The 16,880-nt window shown below is 45.6% G+C and overlaps 1 protein-coding gene across 6 annotated transcripts in view; it reads right to left on the bottom strand.

Moving 5' to 3' along the window:
• SHANK3 (SH3 and multiple ankyrin repeat domains 3) overlaps positions 1-16,880 on the bottom strand; it is a 650,584-nt gene that overhangs the window by 433,499 nt on the left and 200,205 nt on the right. For all 6 annotated transcript variants that reach the window (XM_054034834.1, XM_054034750.1, XM_054034917.1 and 3 more), the window contains exon 9: positions 12,182-12,259. In XM_054034834.1, the coding sequence (XP_053890809.1) occupies positions 12,182-12,259 (78 nt within the window). The remainder of the gene's footprint in view (positions 1-12,181; positions 12,260-16,880) is intronic.

The following is a 16,880-nucleotide window of genomic DNA, read 5'->3' as shown; positions in this document are numbered from 1 at the left end:
GTTCTAGTTCTTGGATATCATCAGAATTGGCTCGTGTTGTACAAGAAACTGATAGCCCTCCACAGGCACTGGGTACAACCTGTATGCACGTTTTCCTAGGAGGAGACAAGACGCAAGATAACTAGATGTCCCTGACTGGGTTTAAGAGGTCAGAACTGAGTGGGAGAGCCAGTTTCTCCTTAGGCTGTGACTCCAACAAACAAAGGCTGGAAGTTTCTGGAGCTGTGACACCCCTGTTTTCAGTGAGAGGATCTGTGCCATCCTCCCCCAGGAATTCCTCAAATTTTTTTGCTCATATGGTGGAAACGTAGAAGTTCCAATCTGGTGTTCAAGAAAGGCGACATCTGTGCCAACTGCCCACAGGAACTAGTATGTTCCCCAGGAACACCATCATCCCAGCCATCTTAGTCAGTCGGAGCATGCTGAGGTTCTGTAGGAGGCACCAGAGTCCATGCCAGAGTCTGTGATGATCAAGTGGGATGAATTGCTCCCATGGGAAATGCTGGTGCCAAAGGAGTCCCAGATCTTCCTGGCACTACAGCAGAACAGGTCCCAGGACTAAAAGCATCGGAGATGAGGCACCAGGGAGCCCAGTCCAATCAGAACCAAGACATTTGGTGCCAAGACAGTGTGGTTCCAGAAGTGGCTGCCTAAATGTCTCTATTTTTTTTTTAATTCCTGCTTCCTAGAAGCTCAGGGGGATGGCAAAGCACAGCTGGACTGCACAGAAATAGGAGAAACCTACAGATTCAGTGATTCAGTATAAGCAGGTGATATTGGCGCAGACTCCAGGAAAGTTCTTTATGGCCTGTCTTCAGAAACAAAGCATGGAAACCGATGTTTGGAACCTGGGTGTCTCCAAGCAGGAATGGCCACGAATGGTTTCAAAGTCAAGGCATTAGCAGCAGATTAGAACTCATTCATTTTAAGAACCAGTAAGCAGGATGGCACTGAATGAGATCCAGAAGTTACTGGAGCTACCTCAGTCAGGGCCTGGGAATGGTTTCCAAGGTTTTAGTGCTGAGGGTGTCTAGGACACCTTGGCTAGGGAACCCAGCTAAAGGCTTTCAGAGCCAGCAGAGACCTTTCTGGACCCTACTAAGAACCCCAGTCTTCAAATGTGACTGTTCTGTTGAATCTGGAGGGACTTCCAAAAAAAGATCGACTAGAGCCTCATTTCACTATCCCTGCAGGTCCTAGGAGTAAACTATCTGTAGACATCAACTCTGAGTAGTGTTTACATGAGACTAAGTGTCTAACAGTGGAAAGACTCTGGGACAGGAGACCCAGATTTAGAGGTGCCAACTCTGTAGACCCCAAAGGGTCAGGGGGCCACCTATAAAACAGAGAGGCAACGGTGTCAAGTTCATAGCACCAGACTCAGGGCATGGCTACACTAGAGAGTTTACAGCACCGATGGAGCTGCGCCACTGTAAGCTCTCTAATGTTGCTGCTCTAAGCTGACGGGCGAGAGCTCTCCCATCAGCGTAACTACTCTAGCCCCCGCGAGCAGCGGTAGTTATGTCAGCGGGAGAAGCTCTCCCGCCGACGTAGCGCTGTCCATAACAGCATTTATGTCAGTGTAACTTATGTCATTTGGGGGGGTGATCTATTTGCCCCCTTAAGCAACCTAAATTATGCCAACAAAGGCGGTAGTGTAGATATAGCCTAAAGTCAATTTAGCTAGACTTGGGGCCTCGCTGAATGTGGTTTGCCTAAATCTGCAGTGCTGGATCAACAGCATTGGTCTGCTCAGCATAGAGTTGATGGTGCTAGAAAATCAAGGGTGCCACACCTTCAGACGCAGCCAACCTTGACAAATCAGGAACTCTGACAACACTTAGATAGGCTATAACACCTCTCTAGTAAGTGGCACTTCAGAGACAGTCCACAGGGCTTACACTGGACCCAGCTGACCTGGGAAAGGGACTAGGGGTTTGGGTATTGCTGATACTTTGACAAATGGTTAATGTGAGTTGACAAGAAGGGGTGAATTCTTATCGACTGTTGAGAATAGCCACTTCCACCTTAATTTAATTGGCCTCGTTAGCACTGACCCCCCCACTTGGTAAGGCAACTCCCATCTTTTCATGTGCTGTAATATATATATATATATATATATATATATATACACACACACACACACACACTGCTTACTGTATTTTTCACTCCATGCATCTGATGAAGTGGGTTTTAGCCCACGAAAACTTATGCCCAAATAAATGTGTTAGTCTCTAAGGTGCCACAAGGACTCCTCGTTATTTTTATAGATGGATCTGAGGATCCTATTGTCCTTTGAGATGGATACGGAACCTCTTCAGTTAGTGGTTTATTAAAATCACCAGTGCTGTATCTTCAGAATTGGTGGAATCCAGGGATCTTACAGCTAGACAGCAAAGTGGCTCAACAGAGTCAATTTTGCCAGATTCTCAGCAACAGACGTGGTCAACCGAGATAGATCCAGGAACCTGACCCAAGTATATTGATGCTGCAACATTTCAAGTAAGTGGGACACCATTCAATTCTGCAGAAACCTTGACACTGCACCTGACCCCCTAACAGCTGTGGGGACGTTAATACCATGTATAAAGGGCACTGCACTGTTTTATCAAGTGGCTCACAGTCCATGGTGCTAGATCCTAGGCTCTAGCTTCTGTCAACTCGGATGGATCCTGAGACTTTAGTTCTACTTATAGTAGGCACCAAACCCGACTAGTTGACTAGAGTTGATAGTGCCAGGTCCAGGCACTGAGTTGGGTCGACCTGGAGGGATCTAGGGACCTTGATGCCATATTGAATGTGTTGGGACTTCGGTGCCAGATTAGGTTGACCCAGACAAATTCAGGGACCTTGGTGCCATGTTGATTGTGCCAAACTTTGACACTGGGCTCTGTCAGCTGGAGAAGATTGGGGACCTGGATGTTGTTTAAGTTGGGCACAAGCCATTTTTGCTGGCAGACCTCCAAAATTGGACTTGCACCTTGCCATATTTACACACCTGGGCCTGAGCAGCCTCCCAGGAGCAGAGGTGAGTGAGGCAGCTTGCCCACTTCTGCAGGTCCGTCTCCAAAGTTGATGCTGGATGTGCACACTGCCAGACAGGGGAATACTGAGTAGCTGGAGGGAGGTTATATTAGCTCTGTATTTGGTACTGGTGCAAATACTGCATCCAGTCCTGGTGCCCACAGTTCAAGAAGGATGTTGATGATAAATTGGACAGAGTTCAGAGAAGAGCTACAAGAATGTTTAAATGATTGGAAAACCTGCCTTAGAGTAACAGACTCAAGATCAATCTCTTTAGTTTAACCAAGAGACAACATGATCACAGTCTATTAGTACCTACATGGGGAACAGAAATTTGAAAATAGAGAGCTCTTCATTCTAGCAGACCAAGATCTCACAAAATCTAATGGAAGTTGAGGACAGCGAGAGTGTCCCTTGCTTGGTGACAACTAAAGCCTGATCATTGACAAACACCCTATTAGTTGTCTGTTCAAGTCCTATCTAAGAAGACTGCTGTGAAATCCAGAAAGAGAAAGTAATACAGCTATCACACTACCACGAGTGAATCACCTGAATGAACTCTCCAGATCGAGATGCTTGTAATTGTGACTGTGAAGCTAACCTGGAGAAGTCACCATCATGCCAGTTCCAACTGGTAAGTAGCCAAATGACTTTTATACATTCACTAGTGTTAACCCACAGGTTTGCCACTCAAGTGTGTGGTTTTATGGTGCATATGAATGGGGGGGGGGAGTGTGTGTGTGTGTTGTGCTGGGAGATTTGTTTTATTTTTTGTGGGTGGCAAACAAGGGATGCATGCTACCGTGAGAAGCTATCTGTGCTTGGGGTTATTGTGTCTGCTGGTTTTGTATTTGCCTGGGTGCTTGTGCTGATTTGTATTGTGCTGTGCTAGGAGATTTGTATTGATTTGTGTGTGGGTGGATGTTCAGTTGGGATTTTGTGTTAATCTCTTTGGATGTGAAAGTTGTATTGGGGAGTTTGTTTTAAGTTGTATGGATGGTGAATCAACCTTTGAAGAACGGTGGCAGTTAGGCCAAGTAATCCACTATCTGTGCAGTCTCCCTCATACCCCTATGAAATTGTTGTATGTAAATTAGCTGTAGAGTGAAGGTGGTGATTGTTTGACTTATCTCTGACATCACAATGGTCTAGGACTCTTGGCACGGGATAAATATATGTCTTACTGTTTATTATATATCGATGCTTACAAGTGGCAACTGAATTATGTTAAGCTAAATCAGGGGTAGGCAACCTATGGCACGCGTGCCAAAGGCGGCATGCGAGCTGATTTTCAGTGGCACTCACACTGCCCGGGTCCTAGCCACCGGTTTGGGGGGCTCTGCATTTTAATTTAATTTTAAATTAAGCTTCTTAAACATTTTAAAAACCTTATTTACTTTACATACAACAAAAGTTTTGTTATATATTATAGACTTACAGAAAGAGACCTTCTAAAAAGGTTAAAATTTATTACTGGCACGCGAAACCTTAAATTAGAATGAATAAATGAAGACTCAGCACACCACTTCTGAAAGGTTGCCGACCCCTGGGCTAAATGCTTCTCAGAAAGTACATACCTCAGTTAAAACCCTCTGAACAACTAAAATGTATGATGTGTATGTGTGTCACTAACAAGTTTCTTAGTTTTCTAGAAACTAGGCTAAAATCAACAAGTAATTCAGAGTGTTGAGGCTAGAGAAACTCACTACATAACAGGAAATTGTGCTCGCCTACAGCAAAAAGTGTTGTGAGAAACCCTTAGTGTTTCAAAGAGCTCAGTCTAGAAATCACAGATGTTGTGGTCAAAAGAACTGATAACTTCATAGACAAAAAGAGGAAGAAGCTTTGATCTGGCTGTAAATGAAAGGTTTTACCACTATTTGAATCTTTGGTTAAAGTGACATAAGAGGTTGCAGTGCTGCTGATATTCCAGAAAAATTAGAGTAGCATAAAAATAATTACCTGCATATTATATCTGGGTTTAATGTGCAATAATCCATTGGCATATAAAATTGATAAAAATGATCTATATTTAAGGATCCATGATTTCATGTTCATAACAAAAACACCTGCCTAGGCTAGTATAGAACTAGTACTGAATTAATTGAACTGATTTATTAACTCTTGATAATTGTAACTTCTGAGGTTCAGTTCAATTTTTGAGTGTTCACCATGTCATCTAACATCTTCATTCTGCTTTCTATAATTTCTTATTTGCTTTAAAAGCTATTTTTTTCTAATTCAATTCATAAATGTATAATAATTCTCCAGTCTGTTCCTTAGCTAAGGAACAGAGAGAAAAACTTAACAGAGGTAACTGATTAAATGGTTTATTCACTTTGTGTTTTTTTACCTCACTGTCTCATACAGCAAGATGGTTATGATTGGTGTGACCATCAATGCTCACAGCACTAAAAGCACAGGTGTCACCGAAGCAGCATTTTGGATATTACTGGGGATGATGTGTAAGTAGGAAACAGGAAACTCACAAAACCCAGGCTGAGTTCCCTGGGCTGGCACTTAAAAATAAATTAGTTTGTGCTTGTAAACATTAAGCACATGAGATACAGCCACTGCAAGACAATATACGTGATGTCCCATGGTGCTATCTCTAGAGGATTACTTGCCACAGCAAAATCAAACCTTCTCAGTCAGTGAGTTAAAGACATGCTGACATCTTAAGCAAATATTACAGTTACAGAGTTTCTTGATGAAGAATGGGCAATGACAGGAGCACAGGACTCTGATACTCATCACTTCATTTGGAGCAAGATGTCTGTAGGATATCTACAAACTGCCGGGGTTATCTAAAGAGATGGGGTAATAGCTTTTATTGGAGCAAAAAGAACGAGGAGTACTTGTGGCACCTTAGAGATTAACAAATGTATTTATTGGAGCAGTATCTGCTGGTGAGAGAGAAGCTTTGGAGCCACACAGAGCAATTCTTCAGGTCTGGGAAAGTCACCCCGAGTGTCACAGCTAAATGCAAGCTTGAACAGATTGTTTAGCGTAAGTAGTTAGCACATATTCTAAGGGGCCATTCAAGGTAGAGTGGCCCGTTAACACCTCTGCAATCATGGGACAAAAAGAGGGAGTTAGTGAATTACACAGATTGTTGTAATAAGCCATACATTTAGTATCTTTTGTCCTGTTCAATTGTCAGACTGTCTAGAGTGGTTCAGGACTGTGAGTGCCTACCTCAGTGCAGACTGTCAAAAGCAGGGCAAACACTTCAAACTAGTCATGTGTTCTACAATTGGATTTCACACACACACACCCAGCATCTAATGTGAACTCCCAAAGTACTACAATAGTCTTATAATGGAGTGACAGACAGTCCCCTTAGATTTCAGAGTAGCAGCCGTGTTAGTCTGTATCCGCAAAAAGAACAGGAGTACTTGTGGCACCTTAGAAACTAACAAATTTATTTGATCATAAGCTTTCATGGGCTACAGCCCACTTCATCAGATGCATAGAATGGAACATATAGTAAGAATATATATATTCTGTGACAAAGTTCCTCCTCTACCTTGGTGGGTCCTGCGCTTATTGGGGGATTTTCTCGCCTCACAGATTCACCATGTGGGTCGGGAAACAGCCCACAGACCTTCCCCTCTGGTAGAAGCCACAGTCCAGGTCAATTCCTCCTGTGTCTGATCAGGGGTTGCAAGGTTTGGGGGGAACCCGGGCCAGCCCTCTACTCCGGGTTCCAGCCCAGGGCCTTGTGGACTGCAGCTGTCTAGAGTGCCTCCTGGTATAGCTGCGCGACAGCTACAACTCCCTGAGCTACTTCCCCATAGCCTCCTCCCAACACCTTCTTTATCGTCACCACAGGACCTTCTTCCTGGTGTTTGATAATGCTTGTACTCCTCAGTCTTCCAGCAATATGTCTTCTCACTCTCAGCTCCTTGTGCCTCTTGCTCCCAGCTCCTCGCATACATGCCACAAACTGAAGTGAGGTCCTTTTTAAACTCAGGTGCCCTGATTAGCTAGCCTGTCTTAATTGATTCTAGCAGTTTCTTAATTGGCTCCAGGTGTCTTAAGTATCCTGGCTGTCTTAATTGGTTCTAGCAGATTCCTGATTACTCTAGTACAGCCCCTGCTCTGGTCACTCAGGGAACAGAAAACTACTCATCCAGTGACCAGTATATTTGCCCTCTACCAGACTCCTGTACCCCACTGGTCTGGGTCTGTCACAGTACATACAGAGAACATGAAAAAGTGGAAGTAGCCATACCAAGTGTAAGAAGCTAATTAATTAAGATGAGCTATTATTAGCAGGAGAAAAAAAACTTTTGTAGTTATAATCAAGATGGCCCATTTTAAACAGTTGACAAGAAGGTGTGAGGATACTTAACATGGTGAAATAGATTCAATATGTGTAATGACCCAGCCACTACCAGTCTCTATTCAAACCCAAGTTAATGGTATCTAGTTTGCATATTAATTCAAGCTCAGCAGTTTCTCCCCTTAGACACTCCAGTCTATCTTGCCACCCAGGCAAACTGGACTATGTGATAGCTGGTCACGTTCTCCAAAATTCACAAATATTCCAGTCCCAAGAGACCAGTCACTCACCCACATCAATTTGCATCCAAAGACATTACTGGTATTCAATTCTATAGTGAACTAACTAAAGGTTTATTAGCTAAGAAAAAGGAAAGAAAATTATTGAGAGGTTACAGCAGGTAAAATACATGTACATGTGAGTCTCAATCTAAAATTCCAAATGGTGGCAAACATGTAGTAATCTGCCAGTTTCCCAAAAGTCTCTCAGAGCTATCCAGACTAACTCTGGGGATCTCCATCTTCTCGTTCAGTTATTCTGCTCTGTCAGAATCCAAACAGTTCAGAGACTGGAGAGGTGTTAATGGGCCACTCTACCTTGAATGGCCCCTTACAATATGTGCTAATCACTTATGCTAAACAATCTGTTCCTCTTGCATTTAGCTATGAGGCTCAGAATACCTTTCCAAGACTTGAAGAAGAGCTCTGTGTAGCTCAAAAACTTGTCTCTCTCACCAACAGAAGTTGGTCCAATAAAAGACATTATTGTGACGGTCTGTATTCCTATGTTCACACATGTTACAAAACTATAATAGATTTTGTTCAAAGTATACCTTGTGAGGTATCATTTGAAAAATGAATAATCTTCTGATTATTATTGTCCTGGTAAAATATGTGTGGCAACATTGAAAAGTTGTAAAATTCTATTGTATAACATTACTGAGGCATGTTCCAAGTTTAGAAAAGCAGGCACAAACCAGCTCCTCAAAGACAAAAGGCAAACTGACGCCTCAGCCCAATTTCAACAAAATCAAGTAGACTATTATCACCAGGTTATGCCGCCATTCTTTGGCAGGAAAAAGAGTGCTAGCAAGGAATTTACATTTTGGCAAAGAAACAGATGGAGGTTCCCATCCTCCCAGACCTCCTGACTCCTGGACCCAAGATGGAGATGATTTTCGAAGAAAAGGAGAGCTATAAGAAAGGGGGACAGATGCCCCAAGATCTCTCTCCCTTCATCGCTACTCACGGACTCGACAATACTTGAAGGAGAAAGGAAGCATCACTGGACTAGGGAGGGATCCTGGCTGAAAGGACTTCAGCCAGTCAGATTGGTACAGCATGTGGTGAGAGAAACTTTTACTTTGTAGTTACTTAGCTTGTTAAGTTTGCATTGGATGCATTTTACCTTTTATTTCTTTGTAACCAATTCTAACTTTTATGCCTCATTACTTGTAATCACTTAAAATCTGTCTTTCTGTAGTTAATAAACTTGTTTTATTGTTTTATCTAACCAGTGTGTTTGGATTGAAGTGTTTGGGAAACTCCATTTGGGATAAATTGAATTTGTGCACATCATTTTCTATTAATGAAATGATGGACTTTCTATGAGCTTGTGTTATCCAAGGGTGTGCTGGGCAGTACAAGATGTACATTTCTGGGAAAACCCTGGGACTGGGAGTTTGCTGGCGCTGCCCTGCAGTGTAATTCAAGAGTGGCTGGTTGGCTATAGCACTCATACAGTATAGCTGGGAGTGATTTACATGCTGGAGGCTGTGTGTGAGCAGACCAGAGATGGTTGCTCTCACAGCGAAACAGTGTAAAAGGCACCCCAAGTTGGAGAACTGAGGGGACACAGTTGTCCAGCAGTCCAGACTGTACCCTGGGGAATGTCACAATTACCTCACCCACCTTGTCTCTCTAATATCCTGGGATCAAGACGGCTATTAACTAGACTGCATACAACAGTGGGTTACCTAGGGCAGTTTCTCACCCTGTGGGTGGAATCTTCAAGGGGTCTTACCTCACTCACTGAGAACAAAATTCTGCAAAATCGCCAGGTCACTAGAACACAGCAGGAGGGAAGAGAGGTCAGGACAGGAGCATCTCATTCCCTTCCCCTCCTCCAGCTGCTGCTGCTTCCCCACCTCTGCTTTGTCCCCTACTTCCTACAAACTCCAGCAATGGGAAGATCTCTCTTTCCCCACTTCTCCAGCCCAGACAGTGCTCAACTCTGGGGAAGAGGAAGAGCTGTTCTACAGGCTGTGGTGCCCACACTGCAGTCTCTGGATGCAGTACCTTTGTGGAGCTGAATGCTGCGTAGGTTAGGTTAGTGAGATGAGATGGGGGGAGAGGGGGAGAAAAATATCCCCAACACACCAGCCACCAACCCTCACAAGCACTATACCCCTCATCTTTTCCATCACCCACTCTATAGTGCCTCCCGCCATTGTTTCTTCTCGTGACCCAAATCACACAATCCTGTGCAAAAGGGTCGCTGCATGATCTGGAGTCATTTCACGGGTGACAGAGCTAAAGAGGTTGAGACTCACTGCTCTTTGAAAAGCCATCAGCATACCTCTTGCCTACAATGGCCTAATCTGCATATGCAATCATAGTAATTGCACATGCACATTACCTATTGGACTGGAAACATTGTGTGTGAACTGTTTGCTTAATTTGTTTAAAAATCAGATTCTCGTGCTTGATAAAAATCATTTTATGTGCCATTGAAATGCAGCAACTTTGAAGTAGAACATAACAATCTTCAGACAACCTATAGCATCTGTACACAGCCCTCTGGAAAAGGAAATGAGGAAGCCAGTTTCTAAATGGCAAGTGCAGGGGGGATTTGGGGAGGCAGACTGTATCTACCCAAGTTGGAGTTAATATCCCCTGCCCTTGGGAAAGATATCAGGAGATCTTTGATAATCAGGACCCTGGTTTTCAGTCTTTTCTGAATGAGAATATGTAATTGAATGTGTGTAAGCAAGTATGTGAAAGGAGGGCTACAAGTTCAACAATAAAAAGAAGAAGAATGCAGCATTTACTGTGTGTGCATGTGCGCTGCCTCCCCTTGTCGCTCCAGGGACTGAATCAGTTCCAGAATAAGGAAGATGGGGCTAGAGTTTGTTCCAGTAATTCCCATCCTCATGTAAACCAGTGATCTGAATGAGCTCTCCCGTGCCATCTATTGATTAACTGGAGCACAAGACCCCAGGAGCAGACTGTATTTGCCTAGACACACCTACTTTGTGTAGGTGATCAACAGACATCTGTGCTCTGCCAAAGTGATCAATTTTGACCGTTTGGGGTTAAAACTAACTTCAGTATTGGATGCAGAGCTAGCCAACTGTTGTTATCCTTACTGTATGACTAAAGTGCAGCAGAACTGTACTCAGTATGTCCTAATTGAGTGTGGTCTCCCTAACTGTAACGTCACTCACTAAGGGTGTGTGGGTGAGAGCGAGCGCAAGATGCTGCCAAATACAAATAAAAGTGTGGGGAGGGAGAGACTCCACTGAAATTATCTATGTGCCATGTGACCCTTCTTCTCCAGTGTTTAAAGACAGAGCTGGTTAGACTCAACTGAGGCTAGGTCTACACTACCCGCCTGAATCGGCGGGTAGAAATCGACCTCTCGGGGATCGATTTATCGGGACGCGACAATCGATCCCCGAATCGACGCTCTTACTCCACCAGCGGAGGTGGGAGTAAGCGCCGTCGACAGGAAGCCGCAGAAGTCGATTTTGCTGCCGTCCTCACAGCAGGGTAAGTCGGCTGCGATACGTCGAATTCAGCTACGCTATTCACGTAGCTGAATTTGCGTATCTTAAATCGACTCCCCCCTGTAGTGTAGATGTAGCCTCAGAGTCCTTGTGTCTTCTCAAGGATGACCAGAGCTGCAATCACTAGTAAGCTGGGCTAGGAGGCTAAGCCTTAGACCTAGTGTGGGTGAGGTTCCCCACTAGCCAAGGAAATCACTGAGAGCTGAAATCACAAAGGGCTGGGCCAGGTGGTGGAACCTCAGAAAACAGCAACACAGCTAAAAGGGCAGCGGCAGCGATAAGCAGCTGCAGAGGGCAGCGAGTGATGAGCAGCAACAGACGCAGAGGTAATGCTCCAACCCCACCCCGTCGGGGGCAGGAAGTGAACCCCCCTGAATGCAGCCCTGGACTCTGGGACTTCACTGACCTCAGACAACAAACTGTGAGTGTGGTACAGTGAGTGAAAGGGGGAGGGGCATTCGGCTATTGGACTTTCACACCACAAGATGGGAAACTTAAGGCAAAGGACACTGCCAGAGATACGGTAGGGTGGGTGTTTATAGAGCCCTTCAAATCCACGGATATCCGCTTTATATCTGCAGATTATTTCTGAGTCTCACCAAACAGATGCAGATACACACAGGTATTTACTGACTGTTTGCATCTAGGTGTTTACTTACTGTTTGCATCATTTTGAATTATTGTTTTTGTTAATACGGTGTTCCTTCTCCTCTTAGTACAAGTTTTCTCTTGTTCTATACAGAATTAGTGCTTGCCAGTGGGGAAGTATTGCCTCATAGAGGTGCCATGGGCTGGTGTTTAGTTTTCCCAGGTTTCTGGATTGTGGCTCAAGTTGGCTTAGTTTGTAATGTTAAGAGGAACTCCGAGATATTGAACCAGGCTCTTGTGGCTGCCGACTCCACATGGCAGAAGGGTTACACCCACGTGTGACTAGAAAATGGTTGACACAGACTCCCCTTCTTCGCTGGGCACACACCTATGCTTTATCTACTGATACTCTTTCCCAGTGCTCTCTAAAACAAGACTGTCCCGAGGCACTTCTCCGTCATCAACAAAGGGGGGATGGCCTCACACTCTCCTACCTGGAAAGCTGTCTGGCTGTTGTAGTTCCGAATCTCTTTGCTTGCACCACGGAACAGGAGGACCCGGGCACAACTCTCCTAGGAGAAGAAAACCAGAGAAGAAAGAAGGAAATTATTAGCACTGATATGAGGGAAGAGGTGACCTTGGTTCATTCAGGCGTAGAGAGCTCCCTATTGCAAGGGAGAGAAATAAGGTAATAATGTCAGAATTCACTTCTACAGCCTTAGATCAAGTCTCTCCAACTCCACCTCTCCTGACACCATCACGGCTTCAGGGGAACTGCCCTCCTGCCCACGCACAACCCAGTCAAGCTCCATTCCTCCAAATACCGCTTAGCATTCAGGGGCACAGCGGCTGGAAGTGCTCCCATCATACACTGTTCCATGTTCCATCATACACTGGACATGTTCCATCCCTTTCTACCTCTTTGGGGGTGCTGTGCTTCTGTCAAAACACAGCAAAGTTTAGGTGATATTGTGGTGTTGAAGCCAATGTTCTTCCATCCCTCCCATAAAGGCTTATGTTCCCTGCGGACAGACCCCTGGACAGACCAGTCTCCCAGCTGTGCAGTTAATGCAGCTGCCACCCCACAAGCTATAAATCATCTGTAATGTAACACTATCTGTTTAATAAGAAATAAACACAGCATATCATTTCTTGTGCCTGGGGTCTTTCAGCCACCTAAACAGAGGAAACTGAAAACTCCATTTACAAAAAAAGGAACAGAATCTTGGGGAAACCCAATTCTGAACCTACACAGCCCAGAAAAACAACAAGGGGAGGCTGGTCCTGATGGAGTGGCTTTGCTGCTCCCTCTAGGGAGTTCCCCCACCAGGCCCTTGTGCGGTCAGCGCTGGGATCACATTCATGTTCTCCCCAAAGCAGCTGGGGAGCAAGAGGAACGGGCGACACACACTGTGCAGGCAGGAAGGCAAGACACCATTGCGACAATCTTCCCTGTAAAGCGTTGTGCCTCTTAGCAGCAGCAGGCTCTCTGGCCACATGCTGCAAGTCTTGTTCTCTCCAGCTGAGGAAAGGGCATTGTTCAGGTCAGATGAGACAGGGACATACGGTGGATGTTATCAGCATACTGTCCATAATTAACTAGATTTTCAGTTTTCAAAGGGGTAGTCATGTTAGCCTGCATCAGTAAAAACACCAAGGTTTTCAGTGTCACGCGATGACTTCTTGAGTAAAGGCTGCGCTATTGTTTCCTTCAGGGCAATGTGTAGCCTGCCCTCTCTAATCTCCACAAGCCAGGGGCCCATCACTTTCCCACCGGCCTTCACCAGCCAGCAGGGGCATGGATCCAAAGCACAAACTGTGAGATGAAGTTCTCCCAACACTTCCAGTTCCTCAGTGAGCATCACAGCTGGGACTCTAGCAGAGAAGACAAGGCTTTTGTTCCCTGAAGACCCTGCTCTGCCACCCCAGAAGCTGACAGCCCATCCCTAATCTGATCAGTTCTGTCCCCAAAACAAAAAGTAATTTCCCCACACAGGGAGAGACTCAGACCAGCTACCGAACTGAGAAAGTCCAGAGTTACCTGAGTATCTTGTACGACATACAGGCACAATGTAAGAGTTTAAAAAAATCTTTATGCTGTAACTGATTGACATGAGACTTCCACCACTAGTGCTCTGACCATGTTCCCACTCACTTCATTTACTGAAGATCATCCATAAGCCAGGGTGACCTATGAGAATAGAGCCAGCAAAGAGGGTGCCTAGGGCCACCTTATCAATGGTAGAGGAAAAAGAGTATTACAGTGTCCTACCAAAACACTGAAGGAATGGTCTGTCAGTGGAACAAGATTCTCCTAAGCTGTCTGGAACTTTTCTGGTTCCACTGATCTCCAAGGATGGAGGCCCCCTTTCTCAGTAGGAGAGATGAGCCCCAATCTCAAAGCGGAGGAGTACATGATCAGTCCATGGCACAGGTTAAGGTCTGGTTGCCTCCAAAACTAGGTCCAACGTGTGGCTAGCTGTCTGGGTCAGACCAGTAAATACCTTGGATGTGCCTATGGTCATCATGGTGGCCAGGACATCTGGATGTTCAGTAGAAGATTCATCTTCATTCGGACTGAAGGGATCACTCAAACTCTGCGTTCCCATTGCCATTGTAATGAGGAATTCAGACTGCTGATGAAATGATTTGGCAGTGCAGCAGAGCAAGCAGTGCCCAGTCCCATCTTAATCCCACGTCAAGATCCACATACTGCCTGGACACCCTGCCAGACCCAATTTTAGACAGGGCGATTTTCTGCACTGTAGGCTAGATACATTCCGCACAGCCACACCTCCTCCCTGCTGATTTCCCCTGGGTTCATGAGGTACCTGACACCTGTGCCAGGACCGGCCCCGCCACGCCCTCCATCCAGATTGTGGCCATGCACAGGAAGCCAGGGGTGTTATCTTTTATTAAACTACAGACAGCTGATGTTTTATTTTCCCCTGACTAAGCATTAATCATCATGAACCAAAGGCCAGCAGCCTTGTCTCCCAACAACGCCCCCTCTTGAGAAGGTGAAACCAAAGGGGAAAAATTAAACATCCTGCTCCTGGTTTACACAGTCTCCTTACCTATTTATTACCATGTACCTCCTTTCTAACTACCAGAGGGACTGAGGAATGCAACCGCCTGCAACCAGACCCCATCCTGGGCCTCCACATTCCCAGCGTATAGCAGCATTGTTCCATCTTCTCAGTCACTTAGCCTTAAGCCACCGAGGGGACATAGCTGCTGTGGTTGAGTACCCGAAGAGTGACCCCCCCCAGGGCTCGCTGCAAGAGACATCTTAAACTAAAATCCCCTTCCTAACCTAGCACCCATTCACTAGCCAGCCACTGTATCTCCCAGCTAAGGCCCTCTCGTGGCCTATAATGCCATCCTTCTCAAAACAAACATTCCCCATATTACTCCAAGCTCTGTGTCCTCCCCCTCCCTAGAACCGCACTGCCACGACAGCCAAAGGGAGGGGCGCACAGCACAAGCACTGACTTCCATGGTCTTTGCACCCTACCCCACCAGTCTCACTCTCACAGAAACAGCAGAGGGAAGAATTCAATACCGTCCCTACCCTTAACCCCAAGGGCCTCTCTCACTCATGGACTCACACCCTTTTATCTCCTCCTCTTGATTTTTAAGACTCACTCTCAGAAAGAAAGAAGACAGTACACAAATTGACGACACCTCCTGGCCTCTCACAGCACACACTGTCCCCGCATCTAATCCCACATCACCTACATCAAGCCTCCTCACCACATAGACTACCACAGGTACCACACCAGGGGATTCGCACTTAAATAATTTCCCACCCTTCTGGCCTCTGGCTCCGGCAGGAGAAACGCCTCAAATATAACATATTACTTGTCCCCCACTTGGGCCCCTCTACATAAATGATCGACTGTTAACGCCATTTAAAAGACAAAACAACAAAGAAACCATCACTCAGGAGGCCTGAAGCTGTGTGTGCCTGGCCTGGCTGTGAAGAGTCCCTCAAAAGTTGTTCCTGCTGGTGGTGCAGGGGCGGTGCCAGGCCACACTGCAGACACTGCCTCCTCCTGGCAGGATCCCTGTGTCCCAGCGTGCATCATTCCACCACAACCTGCCATGGCGCCTCAGCGAGAACCTCTGAGATTGCTCAGAGGACATCAGGCTCTTCCCCCAGGGAGGTCTCTCGGTGTGTGAATATCTGAAAGAAGCTGCCATGTACGGAAGGCAACTCGTGCCTAGTCTCCTGCCTCTGGCTCCCTCTAGCCATACACTCAGCCTGCCAATGAAGACTAGCAGACACCCAGTAATATAAAACAGCGCTGAAGGGCAGGAAACAACTGCCAAACAACCTCCTCTCGGATGCCAACAGAAATTATCAATGGAAAGACCCTATTTCCGACTGATCCCTGCAAACCCCATATTGCAGGACTGCTCCCTGCATTGTTAGTGGGCTCAACCCCCTTCCTTTGGGGGCTATCCTACATTCAAGCAAGTCTCACTGGCAGGAGCTTTTTCCTGATATCCACCCTTAATTTACCCTTTCTTAATTTCAGCCATTTACTCCAAGCTACCCGCCTTGTAACAAAGTCAAGGATTACCCTCCCTCCCTGATATTTACACACTTTGGATGGCTGCAGATTTATGTTTCCTCTACTGCTGTCAAGGGATTAAAAATAATAATCGCGATTAATCACAATTAATCGCACTGTTAAACAATAATAGAAAACCATTTATTTAAATATTTTGGATGTTTTCTACATTTTCAAATATGTTTATTGCAATTATAACACAGAATACGAAGTGTACAGGGCTCACACTATATTTATTTTTGATTACAAGTATTTGCACTGTAAAAAAATAAAATAGTATTTTTCAATTCACCTCATAGACGTATTGTAGTGCAATCTCTTTGTCATTGTAGCGGGGTGGTTACCCCACTCCTGCCTGGAAGAGCTTAAATCAGCCCTGGCAGAAGGCTGCAGCTCTAAACGCTGGGCTGATTGGGGAAGTAGCCACAGCTGGCCTGTATAAAAAGGCTGGGAGCCAGGCGCTCAGGCCAGAGTTTCTCTCTGCCTTTAGAGAGAGAAGGGCCTGGCTGCAGGGAGCTAGAGACAGGGTACCTGAGTGGAGCAGGGCTGGGGAAAGGCTGGGGAGCTGGGGAGCTCCAGGCTGGAAAGCCCCAGGCTAAAGCCTAGCAGAAGG

This window comes from Malaclemys terrapin, chromosome 1 (genome assembly GCF_027887155.1).
Source record: "Malaclemys terrapin pileata isolate rMalTer1 chromosome 1, rMalTer1.hap1, whole genome shotgun sequence".
Taxonomy (NCBI): domain Eukaryota; kingdom Metazoa; phylum Chordata; order Testudines; family Emydidae; genus Malaclemys; species Malaclemys terrapin.
Note: the sequence above shows the minus strand (reverse complement) of the source record. Positions and strands in the feature narration are given on the sequence as shown.